General features: G+C 43.2%; 1 protein-coding gene across 5 annotated transcripts; it reads right to left on the bottom strand.

The window, feature by feature from the left end:
• Positions 1-1,165: 1,165 nt before the first annotated feature.
• NAT9 (N-acetyltransferase 9 (GCN5-related, putative)) lies at positions 1,166-16,433 on the bottom strand. 5 transcript variants are annotated; one of them, XM_015410748.1, is made up of 8 exons: positions 15,281-15,300; positions 9,922-10,018; positions 9,181-9,267; positions 7,392-7,501; positions 6,011-6,151; positions 2,577-2,636; positions 1,741-1,835; positions 1,166-1,650 (listed from the first exon to the last, which is right to left on the bottom strand). In XM_015410748.1, the coding sequence occupies exons 3-8, from the start codon at positions 9,255-9,257 to the stop codon at positions 1,504-1,506; spliced, it is 630 nt and encodes a 209-aa protein (XP_015266234.1). In that variant the 5' UTR covers positions 9,258-9,267; positions 9,922-10,018; positions 15,281-15,300; the 3' UTR covers positions 1,166-1,503. The 5 variants fall into 5 exon arrangements, with proteins under 5 accessions (XP_015266234.1, XP_015266237.1, XP_015266236.1 ...); XM_015410751.1 differs by lacking the exons at positions 9,922-10,018; positions 15,281-15,300 and adding an exon at positions 16,427-16,433; XM_015410750.1 differs by lacking the exons at positions 9,922-10,018; positions 15,281-15,300 and adding an exon at positions 16,336-16,394.
• Positions 16,434-17,042: the final 609 nt, after the last annotated feature.

The raw sequence follows: 17,042 nt of genomic DNA, 5'->3' as shown, positions 1-17,042 counted from the left end.
CCAGAGTGATGCGTTGGAGCCCCGTTGCCAGAGCGACGCGTAGCATCACATCCTGGGGACAGCAGATGCAACGCATCTCGCCGTCCCTGCGGCACGGATTCTGTGAAGGCATACAATCCCCCGCCGCGACTTGGCAACCCTAAATAGACCCAAGAAGAAAAATACTGGATTTGTAAAAAGGCCAGCCTGATCCTGGGCCTGACTTGGCTTCTCTTGCAGCCTGGTTGAAACCACGCTGCAGGAGAAGCCAGACCCAGGATCTGCATGCCTCGGGGAGATCACTCCCCAAGGCATGCTGATCCTGGTTGGGACAGTTTCTCCTGCAGCCTCGTTTAAACTGAGCTGCACGAGAAGCCAGCCCCAAGCTGAGCTGGTGGGAACAGTCTACTCACCCTGGCACAGCCAATCTTGCTCCTCGGGCTGCCTTCTACAGTAGAAGCCTGACAAACCGCTGAGAGGTGGGAACAGTCTGCTCCAGCCTCTCCTCTGTTTTCAGATTTACTGGTAATCCCCAAATATATTTGGGATATTTTCAGGATTCTTTCTCCAGTTTTCCCGAGCAAACCTGGATAATTTGGGATGCCGAAATATACCCGAAAAATACCAATAAGGTGTTTTCCAGGTATATTTTCAACTTGGGTAGACCCGAATGAACAGCCCTACTGACCAAGGACTGCCAAATGAGTATTAGTCACACATTCTATTCCCAAATCCCCTTGAGAACTGGGTTTTCTGTAACAACATTAATAAGATTTCACACTGTGGAAACTTCTGAACAAGAAAAGAGAGAGGCTTTGATTCACTGAAGATTTCCACTGATGGAACATCAGTGCTCTTACCTTGGCCCCCAATGGCTCTGAAATGCTGTTCCTGAGGGGACAGCCCTTGCCCTGAACAGTACTGAAAGGCAGTCAAGGTCTACTACAGAGGGAGAGAATTGTCAAAAAATCCAGTTCCCTGCCAAGAAACCTTCCACTGGCTCCAACCCCTTGTCTCAGAGTCTTCTGTGCTTTCTCTGTCTCCCATTTAGTTCCTCAGGAGTTCATTGAAGCATCACTGCTGGAGAGCTGGGAATATAAAGCAGTACATTATTTCCCCAAGCTCCTGTTTTCAGGACTATTTCTTGACTCTCGGAATGAAAGAATTGCTCAGATGGTGGGGTGTTTTTTGTTTTGATTAGGTGCGTGTACAAACACAAACTGATGTACTTTAAGCATAGTTTTCATGCATGGCGAGAGGGTTGAAGCCTAAGGGAGCCACATAATACAATGTAATATGGTGTTCACACTGTAAACAAATGTTGAATGTATTCAGTTTTATTTATTAACTATGAACTAAGAAGTAATTCATTGCAATGAAATTGGACTTTGGGGGTATGGACAGTAGAAGAAGAACAGTTTAAATTCTGATCCAGTACAGTCTCATAGTGTTTTCGGTTGTCACTGATGCTTTGAAATCCAGTCTTGGGGGAGAGTTAGGAAGCCCATGCATCCAGAAATGCTGTCAGCTATTACAAGCCCAATTCTGCAGTTTCATGTCATTGTAATTTTTTTCATCCACATGGCTGGTTTCCTCAAGCAACCATTCTCTCTCTTGTTCATCCACCCTTAGTCTGAGAGTAACTTCTTGGAAGACACTGTTTACTCCCACCTACACAATACAGAACAGAATCCAAATTAACTCATTTTCTGGAACAAATACTATTTTGCATGCAGCTGACAAGACAATTATCTGTCGCACCTCCTTAAAATGAAGCTTTTCAAACATCCTGATACTGGCTTTGTTTTCTAATCCTATTTTAGCCTCAAAGGTGATGAGTCCCAGCCGTGTCATTCCTATAAGACAAAAAGATTAGAAATAAGCACATCCCTCATCTACAAAAAACACACTGTGAATAATGTTCACAGGCAAATGAGATTCCACAACTTCTTATACCAGTAGTATTAATGAGGCTTCTAAAAAAAAAAAAGACAGAATCATGCAGATCTGTGCATAGATATTCTTTGTTCAAGGTCTTGCTTGTAACTGCTGTTTCTATTACCATTTCCACACAGGTTATTCACTCCTTTGTCCAATGCTGATGGAAACGGTTTATTTTCCATGCTTTCCCATAGCATTGTGGTGCATTTGTGCATTCCCCAGGGTTTCCCTGGCTTCCAGATCACAGTGGGGATTCAAAGCTGGCTGTTCCAGACAGCAGTCTGACATATTTTAAAATGCAACATTTAGAAAATTTACTCCCAATTTTGCACAAGGGAAGGAAGAGACTTGAAACATGGCAGAAGATAATTGTCACTGGAATTACAGTAAAGAAAGATTAACGGATTTAGAAGACAGCCTAAATTAATAACTGGAATCTTCATGCAAACATACCCCTCCCCTTGATTTGTAAAACGTTTAAAGAAGTTGTCTATACAATCTGCGACTTGAAAAACAAGCAAGACTTTTGTAGAATTTCCTACATTCTGCCATTAGTGATTCTCTGCTGATTCCCTCCTTCACAAATATACAGCAGCCAAGGGATGAACATGCTTCTGTTACTCCCTATTTAGATCCACCAGCACCCCCATCCTTACCATAGGACATCATGATCTGAGTGGCTTCCTTACCAAAACCTCTGCCACGGTAGCTGACCTCTGAAAAAGAGAACAAATAATAATAATAATAATAAAAGCTTCATTAACTGGCACCTGGTGAACTAGTTTGCTGCCTGAGTCACTCATACTAGCCAAGTGACTTGCTTGGGTAGTGCCCAGCTCACTCAGCTGGAAACTGGCCGAGTGATGGCAGCCAAGAGACTCAGACAGATGCTGCAAGACGCTATCAGCTGCTAGCTAGTTAAGTGATTTGGGCAAGAGCCACTCAATTCGCTGGACTGCAGCCAGGTAAAAGCTTTGTTAACAGCAACCCTCGTTCCCCGTGGATGCTAGTTAACAAAGCTTTTGACAGTTTCTAGGTCTGTCCAGAACAGGAATCTCTCATTCTCATAGACAATTTTGTTTAGACTAGGAGAAGGCACATTATCTCTCTGTTACAATTTTATCTCTCTCTTACAAGATTTTTGCAAAAGTTATCGCAGAGAGGGTGAAAAACTATTTACAAACAGTGATTTCAGAAGACCAAGCTGTTTTTTTACCAAAGAGACAGATCAGAGACAATGTAAGAATAGTAATGGACGCAATTGAATATTATGAGAAACACCCTGAACAAGAAGTAGCTTTTTTATTTGTCGATGCCGAAAAGGCATTTGACAATCTCAACTGGAAGTTTATGCTGCAAATGATGGAAAAAATAGAAGTGGGACAACACTTTAGAAACTGCATTGAAGCTATCTATTCTGAACAAAGAGCTAAACTGAATGTAAACAAAGAACTGACTGATAGCTTCAAGGTACAGAAAGGCACCAGACAGGGTTGTCCCCTATCACCGTTATTATTTATCTGGGTGTTGGAGATACTTCTACAAAAAATACAGCAAGATCAAGAGATAACGGGACTGACACACAAAAGACTTAAATACAAATATCGAGCATTTGCTGATGATGTAATGTTCATTGTGCAAAACCCGACAGACAAATTACCGTTACTATTCCAAAAAATAAAGGACTTTGGAGAATTGGCCGGATTTTATGTCAATAAGAATAAGACGAAGCTTATTTGTAAAAGGAAGGCCTGGCGTGATCTGGTCCATGGGGTCGCAAAGAGTCGGACTCGACTGTGCGACTGAACAACAACAACAAAAAATGTTCTTATAAAGGTTCTTAACAAATAAGGAGTATCCAGCCAGGTGCTTGTGGCCGGGGGAGTGAGGTAGACTGAAAATAGAGAACGTAAGAACATATGAAGGGCAATGCTCCCTCTAAGCTGTGGAGTCTTATGAGCAAGAATTCTACTTTGTGAGCTTCTGGCATTCAAGTTGTGAGTGAGTGCTTTGGCTACTGCATAAATTAGTTTGCTCTGGAGCCATCCCTTCTGAGCTAAGACAAAAATATGTGATCTGGAGGCTAAAAAACCTGTGAGCTAGCTCACACTAACTCAGCTTAGAGGGAACACTGTTGAAGAGCCCTGCTGGATCAGACCAGAAGTCCAATAGTCCATCCAGTCTAATATCCTGTCTCACACTGTGGCCAACCAGTTCCTCTGGATACCCAACGACCGGGCATAGAGGCCGCTGCCTTCCTCTGATGTCCATACTGGTTCTGTGAGAATAGTGGGTACAGTGAGGGGACAGTTGCCCCGAGCAGTTGTCTGTGTTGCAGAAAATGGACATAGTGTCAGTTTAACTGTGGATAAAAAGACAGGGCAGGGGAAGGGTCCTACCCAATCATTCATGTGTTGCGTGATTCCCATTGTTAGCACATGGGACTCGGCAAACAAACAGGCCGAGTTCCCTGTCCTGTACATGATTAAGAACTCAGCCTGCGGTATCTCCAGCATATAAATATGTTCTAGTCCCACGAAGGTGGAATTTATCGGCAAGCCCAGGCACTGCCGTATTCCTCCACCCTCGCAATGATTTACGGTAAAGGAGAGCTGGCTCTCGAGGGGAAGCTGGCGTTTGACCTTTGTGTGTTCCTGTTCCGTCTAGCCAGAAGGTGCTGCGGCAGTTTTGCGCTTACCAAGCTGGAGACTGGGCGGCTGGGGTTAAAAATTAACCGCTTCTTGTGCACCTTTTTACAGAATGGAAATGTTTTGAGGCACAGACCTATTTAAGAGACTGGATACATAAAGTTCTGTTCATGGCAGAGATGGAAAAAATTACAAAGAAGTTGAATAACAAAGAAGACGACGTGTTTTTTCAAGAATGGAGTGACTTTAAAATATATCTGGAAAAGAACTGGGATGTGAAACAAAACTTAATATGTTTAGATCAATATTAAGTCAAATGATGTTATCTTTAGATTGTAATGATAAGAAACTGATATTGTTGATGATATGAAGTAATTTGGTGCAGGGGTGGAAGCATTGTGGGAAGCCATTGGAGGGAGGGGAGGAACTGGGAATGGGGTAGACAATTGATAGAATGAAATGATTTAATCTTACATGTTGTATTCCTGAGAAAAATAAAATTTGTTTACCAAAAAAAAAAAACAATTTTATCTCTCTCTTCTTTCAGGGAACTCAAGGGTATACATTGTCCTCTGCCCCCTCCCATTGTATCCTCAGCAGCCCTCTGAGGTAGGCTAGGTAGAGTGTGAGTGACTGAGCTTTACAGCTCAGGAAAGGTTTGATCTCAGCCCTCTAATGATCGTGAGATAGTACATCAGCTGCTCATGCTCTATGCTTAGCTTTTGAAAACTTAAGGAAGACGAATATAAAATCTGATAACTGCTGGACACTGGGAAGAAGTCTGCACTAAGCACCTAAGGATGGTTTGTATGTGTCAAACTCAGCATCAAACTCTGCATCATTTGCCATAGTTATGGGGGAAAGGGGAATTCCTGAGGGTGTGTGTGCGTGCGTGCGGGTATGAGTGTGGCACCTTTGTAGTAGCTATTGTAACTTTTCCCAAGACATGCCTCTCCACGGAGATGACCTTGAAGCAAACTCTGTGCAAACCTTGCTATCTTAGATAACACAACTGGAACTTATGGGTGGGTGTAGATGCTAACGGCTTAGGCGGGATGGCTGTGTGAAACGACTGGATAAGCCCGGGGGGGGGGGGGAACACACACCCTATATTCGAATTGCCTATATCTGTAGAGGTTACTGCCAAAAACCTCAGTTCTGACACAGTACTGCTCTAATCTGGATCATGCTGAGATCTCAATAAACAAATCACTGCCAAAGAGAGTGTTGTTGGGAGTCTCATGACCAGGAGTTTAACAGTATGCCATGTTGAAACTGCAGTGCCACAAACATGCCTGCACACAACCCACTTGTATTTTGGCTGGCTTCAGCCATACCTGCCTGTTCCTGATGATTAAAACAGGTGATTTTTGAAACCCTTTTCTGAACGCCTTAGCATTAGATGGCAGAAGGAGGAACAAATCACTGAAGTACTAGTTTACCTCCAATCATGACTTCAATCTCTCCCAGTGTTGGATCTTCAGAATCAGTGAGGAACAAATTTACATCTCCCACCATACAGTCTTCCTCTGTGGCTGACTGCCTGGACCACTTCTCTGTATCAAGTATTATAAATGTGCATTCTGGGAAAATAAAACAGCAGATCCAACTATGTGATACGAGAGACCTCACACTTCCTCAGAATCCTTTTTTGGAGGGGAAAGAATTTTGGATGGGTTGGGTCTCATCTTGCTTAGAGCAGGGCTTCAAAAAGAGGCAGAGAACTGACTTACTCACTTCAGATTCAAGCATGGAGACAAACCTCTACCCCAAGTTTTCTAGGACATGCAAGGAATGGGGTGAGTGGCAATCACAAATAAACAGGCTAATAAGCCAAACCAGAATTGTAGATCCGTGAATACAACTGGTACCAAGCAACCAGCTGCACCTGCTATCAGCCAAAGGAACCAAATCTTTTAAGATTACAAGGGGAACTCATGCCCACATAGACTACTACGGGCTAGCAGGAATACTATGAAGATGCAGGCCTGAATGCAGAGCCATAAAATAAAATCATCTAATACTCACTGGATTCCCCCCCCCAAAAAATCTATACCTTAAACACAGTAGCATAGGGATGCAGAAGCTAAGAATCAATTGCGTCTCTCTGCTACAACTATACGCAAAAAGGATTTTACACTGTGGAGCAAAACGTCTAGATCACCCAAAAGTGATTGTGAGAAAGTTATCTTATTGCAGATTGAGGTTGGGCATTTTAGTACAGTATTTCTAAAACAACAACAATGAAAACAATATTTCAGTAATCAGTAAGTCTCATCGTTATGTTACTTACAACAGCAAATAGTTAACTTCTATTTTGAAATGAGTAACTTTTAAATAACTCTGGTCCCATTCACAGTTGTCTGTGGTTACAGAAGGAAATAAGTAGAGGGTTTGCTGGGCTGCTAGGGCTGTACTTAACCACTGCAGGAAAAAAGAAAGAAGCTGCTACAGACTGGGTAGCGTTCTTGGCTTTTTGGAATTCTTCTGTGGTTAGATGATAGGCAGTCAACCTAATACTTGACCAATCAACTGACCAGTGTTTGACATGTCTGGGTGTTCTGGGTGCATAGTTTTGTCCATAGTCAATTCCTAAGGGTAAAGCAATGTTCACACAATCCAAACAGGAAAACTGGGTATCACCACATTGTGCTGAGAAGCTGCTAAACTTTCACATGAAAATATCAGTTACAATCACTTGGTGGCACCCTGATCACATACATTTGTTATGTATGGTTCTCAGATACAACCTAAGTAGCACTTAACAATGTAGATGGCTCAATACTCCATTCTCAAGCCCTGGCAAATATTCAGAAGCCTCACTGTCTGTATCTTCTTGCCAGTTGCACTGCATCTCGTATTCCTGTTCCAGGCTTAGTGGCTCAGATGCAGTCAGGCGCTGTAGCTCTTCTGATTTCATCCACTCATGGTATCTAGTGAGAAAAGCAAGAAAGGAAACATACCCTCTTCAGATCATCACACTATATATCCTGGCAGTAAGCTGGAGAACTCACCTATCTTCAACTCATGTATGAAGACATATAAATATCAGTCTGTAAGGATCAGACAATGACTATAAACCTTGCTCCATTTCCCAAATAAGTAAGCCAGGATTCACTTTATCTAGAAATATTACAGAGGCATGAAACAAATGATAGAAGCATACTGATACCTTGCAATGTACATATCTATCTTTGTATAAAAGTCAGCTCCCAGCATTTTATGTTATGTTTTTATCTCACTTTTTAGCCAAAATTGCTGTTTCCAAAGGATCAAAAATCAATACAAATGACACTGAAATAGGGACAGAGAGTAAGAAGCAGTCAGGCACTGCTTTATCATGCTTCAGCAGAAGGTGCCTGTGATGACGACCTCTTATTTGGGGAGGTCTAGTTTTACTTTAAAATGTTCTTTCAGTTTTACTCTGTAGGGTTTTCTGGCTGCCACCAGGGAAATCTAGGTTTTCCCAAACCTTTTCCGATAATATTTTCCACAGGGTAGGTGTACCATGGGTCTTAGGCATTCATGAAGGTCTATGTGGTCTGAGGAAGGATTATTTGCTGCTGGTATACTTGAAGGAATTAGGATTTATTTAAAGAAAACATAAATACGAGGGTAAACAATGTAAACCGTACTGGGAAGGATTTGAACAAATGCTTGGTGTCTCTCACCAGCTTCTCCTTTACTGACAGGGAGGTTAAAGCAACTTTGTAACACTTTTCACTGTACTTTTTCTTAGATTCTCAGCTTTCAATTGTAACTCTTATAACACAGAACTTAACCGTCTGCTTAACACAGAGACTTTACTCTTATATTTCACACAGGAAAACTTCTCACACAGAGTCCTCAGGACAAAACTCATATCAACTGCTTTTACACAGCACACTCTGCTCTGACTAACTGTTTTACTCAACTGGCATGCCTAACAGACACACCAGATAGACATTCCAATCATCCACACAGCATCCATTCCAAAAACCCCTCCCCCTCTCTGTCACTCACCAATCATATCCCTTGCTTGTCCAGCACTCTAGATTCCTCACACAGCTATGCCAACCAAACTTTTAAACACACACACAGTAAAACATGGAATCGTTACAGTACCCTTCCCATTCCAGTTTCCGACAGCCATTAACAAGGCTGTAGGGCACTTCTCCATCATTGCCAGAACCCTCTGCTTTACTGCTTATGAGTAATCAAATATATTATGAGTAATCTAATATATTTTCCCTTCTCTCTTATACTGTGATGTTGTCTATCTCTGAAGGTTTCAGAGCTGGACATATTATGGAGTTATTCACTCATTTTAATACGGAGAATTAACTGGAAACAATACCTACTTTCTATATACTATATGTGGAAAACTATTATTTCAAATTCTACAACTATATACATATCCCATTAATTCAATGAAGTAGCTCAATCTGGGCAGCTGCAGGTACCCTGAGCCTGGCGGGTAAGAACATGTCCCTATATGTTCTTTTCTCAATAGAAATGAAATATTATAAATATTTCTTTCCCCCCCGAACGTTTAAAATTGAGAAAGAACATTTAACCTGCTAAGTCACACGACTATTTTTTTTGTGATGGGGAGAGAAAATCTGTTTCCTACCTTGGTACATGAGCAGACGTGTACGGTACCAAAGCCACTCTCTTCCCCCGTAATACAGTATTTTGGTTAATCCTCATAGCCGCAAGCCTGAAACAACAGGATACATTAGTGGAAAACATTATTTGACAACATAAACATAGATCACATCTGAAGGCAGTAGAACTAATGCAAAACTTTTTTAAAAAACCCTTCAGATATGTATTGTACACTTTTCCTTTGCTCTTTATTTCTCTAGAGCACAGATACAGAGAATGAACAAATACAGTGTTAGAGTCATGAAACTACAAGTGAGGACAGGCTATGAGCCATACAGTTTGGTATTCCACATTCACTTTGGTTAAACACTGGCTACTTCAAATAGTAACTGCAGGAGTACATCTTTAACACGTATTCAGACTAAGGGTATTACTTTCTAAGCTGTCTGTTTTCAACGCAACTACATTGTCAGTCACAATATCCCGAGGAAGTAAGTTCTGCACAAAAGTGAACTCTCATTTTTAAAAATGTCTATTAAATTTCATCTGGCATCCTCTAGCTTATGATTTTTCAAAGAAACAAAGCAACACATTTTCATACTCTATTCCAGTGATACTCAGTGGCTCAAAAGCCACATGTGGCTCTTTGACATAAAATCTGTGATTTTTCTGAGCACTATTCCCCAATGTGGCACCCACAACATGTTTCAGGAAAGTGGGCAAAGCCCTTGACCAGTGAGGCTTGTTGCTGACAGGTGGTTCCCACCTTGAAACATCCAGCACAAGAGTGATTGATTGATTAAATTTCTACCCCGCTTTTCTGGCTGATTGGAGGATGGGTGTGCAGGTAGAGATGTGAAGGCCTGGAAAAAAAATGGAAAAATTCAGGAAAAAACTGTTTTTTCCCTGAAGCCTTTTTTGGTTTTTTTTCTGAAAAATTGGAATAATTGAAAAAAGAAAAGAAAGAAATTATTATGGAACGTTTTATTTTTACATGATGAATAAAATATTCTAAGACAAGGTGTTCAAATATTTTCCAAATCATTTCTAAAAAATATTTATGGTATCAGATTAATCTAATTTCTGCACACTGAGGACAAGCAAGTCCTCGGTTACAAACTGAACTCTCCAATGCAAGACCAAGATGCATTTCTTCCTTTAGGAGGTGCTATCGTCACAAGAAAAGAAAAAGTTTTCAGTTTTGTTTTTGCACGTGGGTGGGTATACTGGCACTCAGGTTTTACTAGGCCTCAAAGCATTGGAAGAAACTACAGAGCAACAAAAAGGACCTGAAAGTATATTTAAAAAGGTAAGAGTTTTCATTTATCTGATTCCAGAAAACTGAATCATTTAGCTACATTAGTTTATCTTTATAACCTTTGTGTAAATAATTTAATATAAGAACATAAGAACATAAGAACATAAGAGACGCCAATGTTGGATCAGGCCAAAGGCCCATCCAGTCCAACACTCTGTGTCACACAGTGGCCAGAAATACCAGTGCCATCAGGAGGTCCAGCAGTGGGGCCAGGACATTAGAAGCCCTCCCACTGTTGACGCCCCCCCAAGCACCAAGAAGACAGAGCATCACTTGCCCCAGAGCCCCTAGCTATACCTTGTGGCTAATAGCCACTGATGGACCTCTGCTCCATATGCTTATCTAATTCCCTTTTGAAGCCGTCCATGCTTGTAGCACCCACCACTTCCTGTGGCAGTGAATTCCAAGTGTTAATCACTCTTTGGGTGAAGAAGTACTTCCTTTTATCCGTTCTAACCCGACCGCTCTGCAGTTTCATGGAGTGCCCACGAGTTCTTGTATTGTGAGAAAGGGAGAAAAGTACCTCTTTCTCTACCTGCTCTTTCCCATGCATAATCTTATAAACCTCGATCATGTCACCCCTCAGTCGTCTTTTCTCCAAGCTAAAGAGCCCTAAGCGCTTTAACCTTTCCTCATAGGGAAAGTGTTCCAACCCTTTTATCATTCGAGTTGCCCTTTTCTGCACTTTTTCCAAAGCTATAATATCCTTTTTAAGGTGTGGTGACCAGAACTGCACACAGTATTCCAAATGAGGTCTCACCATTGATTTATATAGGGGCATTATTATATTGGCTGATCTGTTTTCAATACCCTTCCTAATAATCCCCAGCATAGCATTGGCCTTCTTTATTGCAGTCACACACTGTCTCGACATTTTCAGTGAGTTATCCACTACAACTCCAAGATCTCTCTCTTGCTCAGTCTCTGCCAGTTCAGACCCCATCAATGTGTATTTATATTTAGGATTTTTGGCTCCAATGTGCATCACCTTGCACTTGGCCACATTGAACCCCATTTGCCATGTTGACGCCCACTCGCCCATCCTTGACAGATCCCCTTGGAGTGCCTCACAATCCTCACTGGTTTTCACCACCCTGAACAACTTTGTATCATCCGCAAATTTAGCCACTTCACTGCTTACTCCCATCTCCAAATCATTAATGAACAAGTTAAAAAGCAGTGGACCAAGTACTGATCCCTGCGGTACCCCACTGCTTACCACCCTCCACTGAGAAAATTGCCCACCTACACTCACTCTCTGTTTTCTATGAACTAGCCAGTTTTTGATCCATAAAAGGACTTGTCCTTCTATCCCATGATTTTTGAGCTTACTTAGGAGCCTTTGATGAGGAACTTTATCAAAAGCTTTCTGGAAGTCAAGGTAAATAATATCTATTGGATCCCCCTTGTCCACATGTTTGTTCACCCCCTCAAAGAACACTAACAGGTTAGTGAGACAAGATCTTCCCTTACAGAAACCGTGCTGAGTCTGCCTCAATAGGTTTTGTTCATCTATGTGCCTACTAATTCTTTCCTTAATAATGGTTTCCACCAATTTACCCGGTATCGACGTCAGACTGACTGGCCTGTAATTTCCCGGATCTCCTCTGGAACCCTTTTTAAAGATGGGAGTGACATTAGCTACCTTCCAATCCTCAGGAATGGAGGCAGATTTTAAGGAAAGATTACATATCTTTGTCAGGAGATCTACAAGTTCACATTTGAGTTCTTTCAGAACTCTCGGATGTATGCCATCTGGGCCTGGTGATTTTTCAGTTTTTAAGTTGTCTATCAGTTTTAGGACCTCCTCTCTCATCACCTCAATCTGACTCAGGTCTTCCAACACCCCTCCTGAAATCAGTGGTTCTGGAGTGGGCAAGCACTTCTCATCTTCCACAGTGAAGACGGAGGCAAAAAATGCATTTAGCTTCTCAGCCATTTCCCTATCATCCTTCAATACTCCTTTTACCCCTTGGTCGTCCAAGGGCCCCACTGCCTCCCTGGCTGGTTTCCTGTTTCTAATGTATTTGAAGAAAGTTTTATTGTTGGTTTTTACGTTTTTTGCTATATGCTCCTCATATTCCCTTTTTGCCTGCCTGACCTCAGACTTGCATTTTATTTGCCATAGCCTGTGTTCCGTTTTATCAGCCTCACTGTGACTAGCTTTCCACTGCTTAAAGGAATTCTTTTTACTTTTTACAGCCTCCATTACTCTGTTTGTTAACCATGCAGGCTTTTTCCTATACCTGTTTGTGCCTTTCCTAACCTGCGGAATATATATTTTTTGAGCTTCTAGGATCGTAGTTTTAAATAGATCCCAAGCTTCCCCAATTGTTTTGACCCTTTCTACTTTTCCTTTCAGTTTCCTCCCCACGTGTCCCCTCATATCAGAGAAATTACCCCTTTTAAAGTTAAAAATGGTTGTGTGAGTCTTTTTGGCCAATTCTCTATTTGTACAAATGATGAACTCAACAACATTATGATCACTGTTTCCAAGCGGTGCAATCACTTTTACATCTCTCACCAGGTCTTGAGTGTTACTTAGGACCAAATCAAGGATCGCCTCTCCCCTGGTAGGTTCCGTGACCATCTGCTCCATAGCACAGTCATTTAGAGTGTCTAGAAACTCAATCTCTTTTTCCCGACTAGAACACATATTGACCCAATCAATGTGTGGGTAGTTAAAATCACCTATTATTACACAGTGTTTTTGTCTAGTTGCTATCTTTAAGGCATTCATCATTTTATAATCCTCCTCTATCTTTTGATCTGGTGGGCGATAACAAACTCCCAGTGTTAAGTTTCCTTTTGGCCCCCCTATTTCAACCCATAGAACTTCCAGAAGCGAATCCAATTCACTTAGCCTCTCAATCTTTCTAGACTTTATACCCTCTCTGACATACAGAGCTACCCCACCTCCAACCCTTCCCCCCCTATCCTTCCGATATAATATATAACCGGGAATCACTGTGTCCCACTGATTTTCCTCATCCCACCAAGTTTCAGAAATACCCACAATGTCTATTTTTCCCTCCGACACCAAGCACTCCAACTCCCCGATTTTACCTCGGACACTTCTAGCATTTGTATAGAAACAGCTGTAATTTCCCTTACAAGTTAAGCCTGCATCCTTCCTCTTGCTATCTCGAGTCGTTGTCCGGCAGTCCATGTCACCAGCCATGGCCTCTGTGGACAATTTCAATCCACCTCCCTGTAGAAAAGCAACCGGTACCCCCTCACCTCTCTCAGATGAGCCAACCCGAACCAGAGACTTTTCATCTCCTGTCGGCTTTCCCCCAATATTCAGTTTAAAAGCTGCTCTGCCACCTTTTTGATTTTAAGTGCCAGCAGCCTGGTTCCTTCTCGGGACAAGTGGAGACCGTCTCGCCTGTACAGCTCCCTCTTGTTCCAAAAAGTATCCCAGTGCCTAACAAACCTGAACCCTTCCCCCCTACACCATCGTCTCATCCACGCATTGAGACTCCTGATCTCTGCCTGTCTCTCCGGCCCTGCGCGTGGAACAGGTAACACTTCTGAGAAGGCTACCTTGGAGGTCCTGGACCTAAGTTTCCTGCCCAGCAGCCTAAATTTCTCCTCCAGGACCTCACGACTGCATTTCCCCACATCGTTGGTGCCGACATGCACCACGACCACTGGCTCCTCCCCAGCACTATCTACCAGCCTATCTAAAACACGCGTAATGTCCGCTACCTTCGCACCAGGCAGGCAAGTCACCATACGGTCAGTACGCGGGTTCGCCACCCAGCTGTCTACCTGCCTAAGGATCGAATCACCCACTACCAAGAGCCCCCCTCCCACCCTGCTCAGGGATGGTTCCTTGGTGCAAAAGGAGAGCCGCTCACCAGCTGGGGAAGAGGTCCCTTCTGAGGGCACATTCCCCTTATCCTCAGCATGGTGCCCTGTTTCCCCTAGACCCTCATGCTCCCTGACAGCAGCGGGGCTGCCAGATCCAGAGTGGGACGAAGCTAACAAGTCCCCGAGAGTCTTTTCTGTGTGCCTAGCTGACTGTCTCTGCTTCTCCAGGTCAGCCACCTTGGCCTCAAGGGAGCACACACGTTCCCTGAGAACCAGGAGCTCCTTGCACCGAGGACACACCCAAGACTTCTGCCCAGTGGGCAGATAGTCATACATGTGACACTCCGTGCAAAACACTGGATAGCCCCCAACCCCCTGCTGGCATTCTGGCTTCATAATTCTTTTAAAATAAATAAATATAATCCCCCTTTTAAACCCTTGGTATTTATGTGGGTTTTGTTATCAAGTCAAATTATTTTACGGGAAAGACAAAGAGCCTAGGGCCTTGTCTTTCTGGCTCTTTTTGGGCTTCTTACAGCGCCCCTAGTCTAAGAGTCCCTAGGCTAAGAGCCACAGGCAAAGAGCCCTTTAGCTCACCCTTCGGCTCGTGCCAGAGGCTCGTGCCTCTGCCAAGGTGTTTCCTTAAATAGAGGCCTCCCCCAGCAGAGGTCAGGCAGCAGCTATTCAAATTCAAATTCACCCAGGCACTCAATCACAGGCAAAACAATGCCCCTTCCACTTCCTCTCAATTACAGGCAATCCCAGTCAAACAGTGCCCGTTCCTCTCCCACACTCAATCAGCCAGGACTCTGCAAGAACTCTAAGTGCTTCCACACACTGCTAAACACAGTTTTCCCACAAAATATCCTTAGCTGAATTCTCTCAGCTGAAAGCAAGTAAAAGAAACCACACACTGCTAAACACAGTTTTCCCACAAAATATCCTTAGCTGAATTCTCTCAGCTGAAAGCAAGTAAAAGAAACCCACTCACCTCTCTCACAGCTCTCTCTCCTGCTCCTGCTCAGAGCTCAGCTGGTCTCCTCTGCCTCTGGCAAGGTGCTTCCTCTCTCACAGCTCTCTCTCCTGCTCCTGCTCAGAGCTCAGAGCTCAGAGCTCAGCTAGTTGTGATAATTTCATACCAAGTAAAATTGTCCATAGTCATATTTTATGTTCCTAAAGTAACAGAATGACTTTCAGCCTGAAAAAGAAAAAAGAAGTGCTAATGTAGCATTTTTTTCAATTTTTCTGAAAATTTCCGTTTCCCCGCGGCCTGAAAAAAACTGGGTTTTTTTCCATGCTTCAAAATTTTCTGGAAATTTTACATCTTTATTTGCTGGCCCCATGCTAGGGACAGAAATATAGGGCCTGGGCAATCCTGTGGCTGAAATCATAGTTAAAGTCATATGTTTAATAGTTTTAGCTTATATTATGGTATGGTATGTATGTGTTTGGTTGGGTCACATACAAGACAAGCAGTACTCTACTTACAGTATAGTTCTAAAGAGTTACACCTATCTAATCCCATTGACTTAAATTAATTTAGAAGGGTGTGACCCTGTTTAGGATTGTACTGCTGCTATTCAGAGCCCAAGGTTAAAAATGCAAACCCTTTCTTACTTTTCCTCATGAATTAAGCAGATCCCCCCCTCACAACAGAGAGCATAAACCCGCTTCGAAATCTAAAGACGGACTGAGAGCTTTATAATTCGTCTAAAGATTAAGACAGTGAAAAGGCACACAGCTCCTTGAAGGCAAGCAAGACGGTTACTGCATAACAGATCTACGATTTACACCCGAAGAAAGGGTGTAACCACACGTTGGTGCATTGAGAAGTGGAGATGCAGGAGGGGAAGTAATATAGCCGCCCTGAGAGGATGGACAGGAGAAAAATAGCTTCGCTTCAACCCAATCTTAAACGGGTTAAACCCAATATTAAACTTCAGTAAGTCCTACTTCCTAATAACCATACTTAGGTTTAAAGGCTCAGCATTACTGAGGGGTGCCGGACAGAAGCCACAAAGCGTCTTTTCCCTGCGGAAGGCACACCTCTTGTCTCTCACTCCCTCCAGCACCGACTGCTGTCCCAAACAGCCTCCAACACAGCAGTTCACTCATGCGCAGTTCGCAAGCTCCTCACCGCACCCATTCCGCTACGGCGGCCGCCGTGTGTCAAACCTGTCGCATTTCTCACTTCCCCTCTGTCGTGCGCCCGTAGAGAAAAACCAATCGGCGTAGAAAGCGGCTTGACAGTTCTAGTCACGCATACGGAAGGCGGCTGCGGTCTTTGGTAGGGGTTTGATGACTACGGTTGTACGCATGCGCTCTGGGAGTGTTTCTTTCTCAGCTTCCTCAGCGCGGTATGAGAGGAGCCGGTTTAGAGTTGGGCGAGTCGTTGCTGGAAAGTGAGGTGGCAGCTGCTGCTAAAAGCTTTGTGTGGTGAGGCCACAGGGCTGGGTGCCGTGAGTGGCTTGGGAGATCAGCGTGGTGGTGAGCGGAGGAAAGCTGTAGGCGAGGGAGCTTCGTGGAAATCTAGGGAGGCAGACGAACAGACGCCCCCAGGAATGAGCCCAGATGGTACAGGTATCGTTAAGATAATTTCTAACCTTAGCAGTGGGACGCTCACCACAAGGCAGAGGGCAATTGTAGGGTTTCTAAGCTGATCTAAGCAGAAATGTAATCTAAGCGGAGAAGTGAGAAATTGTGCATGGCTTAACTATGAAGAGCTTGATAAGTCCAGTGCACAACATAGTGCA

Source organism: Gekko japonicus, unplaced genomic scaffold (assembly GCF_001447785.1).
Source record: "Gekko japonicus isolate JY-2015 unplaced genomic scaffold, Gekko_japonicus_V1.1 scaffold15, whole genome shotgun sequence".
NCBI classification, from domain to species: Eukaryota; Metazoa; Chordata; class Lepidosauria; order Squamata; family Gekkonidae; genus Gekko; species Gekko japonicus.
Note: the sequence above shows the minus strand (reverse complement) of the source record. Positions and strands in the feature narration are given on the sequence as shown.

Excerpts from the sequence above, each read along its gene's own strand:
- NAT9 (XM_015410751.1), bottom strand. The coding sequence starts at position 9,257 with ATGAGGATTAACCAAAATACTGTATTACGGGGGAAGAGAGTGGCTTTG. Across the intron at positions 6,152-7,391 it reads CTGGCAAGAAGATACAGACA|AATGCACATTTATAATACTT; the intron begins GTGAGGCTTCTG and ends TTATTTTCCCAG. Across the intron at positions 1,836-2,576 it reads TCAGATCATGATGTCCTATG|GAATGACACGGCTGGGACTC; the intron begins GTAAGGATGGGG and ends TTTGTCTTATAG.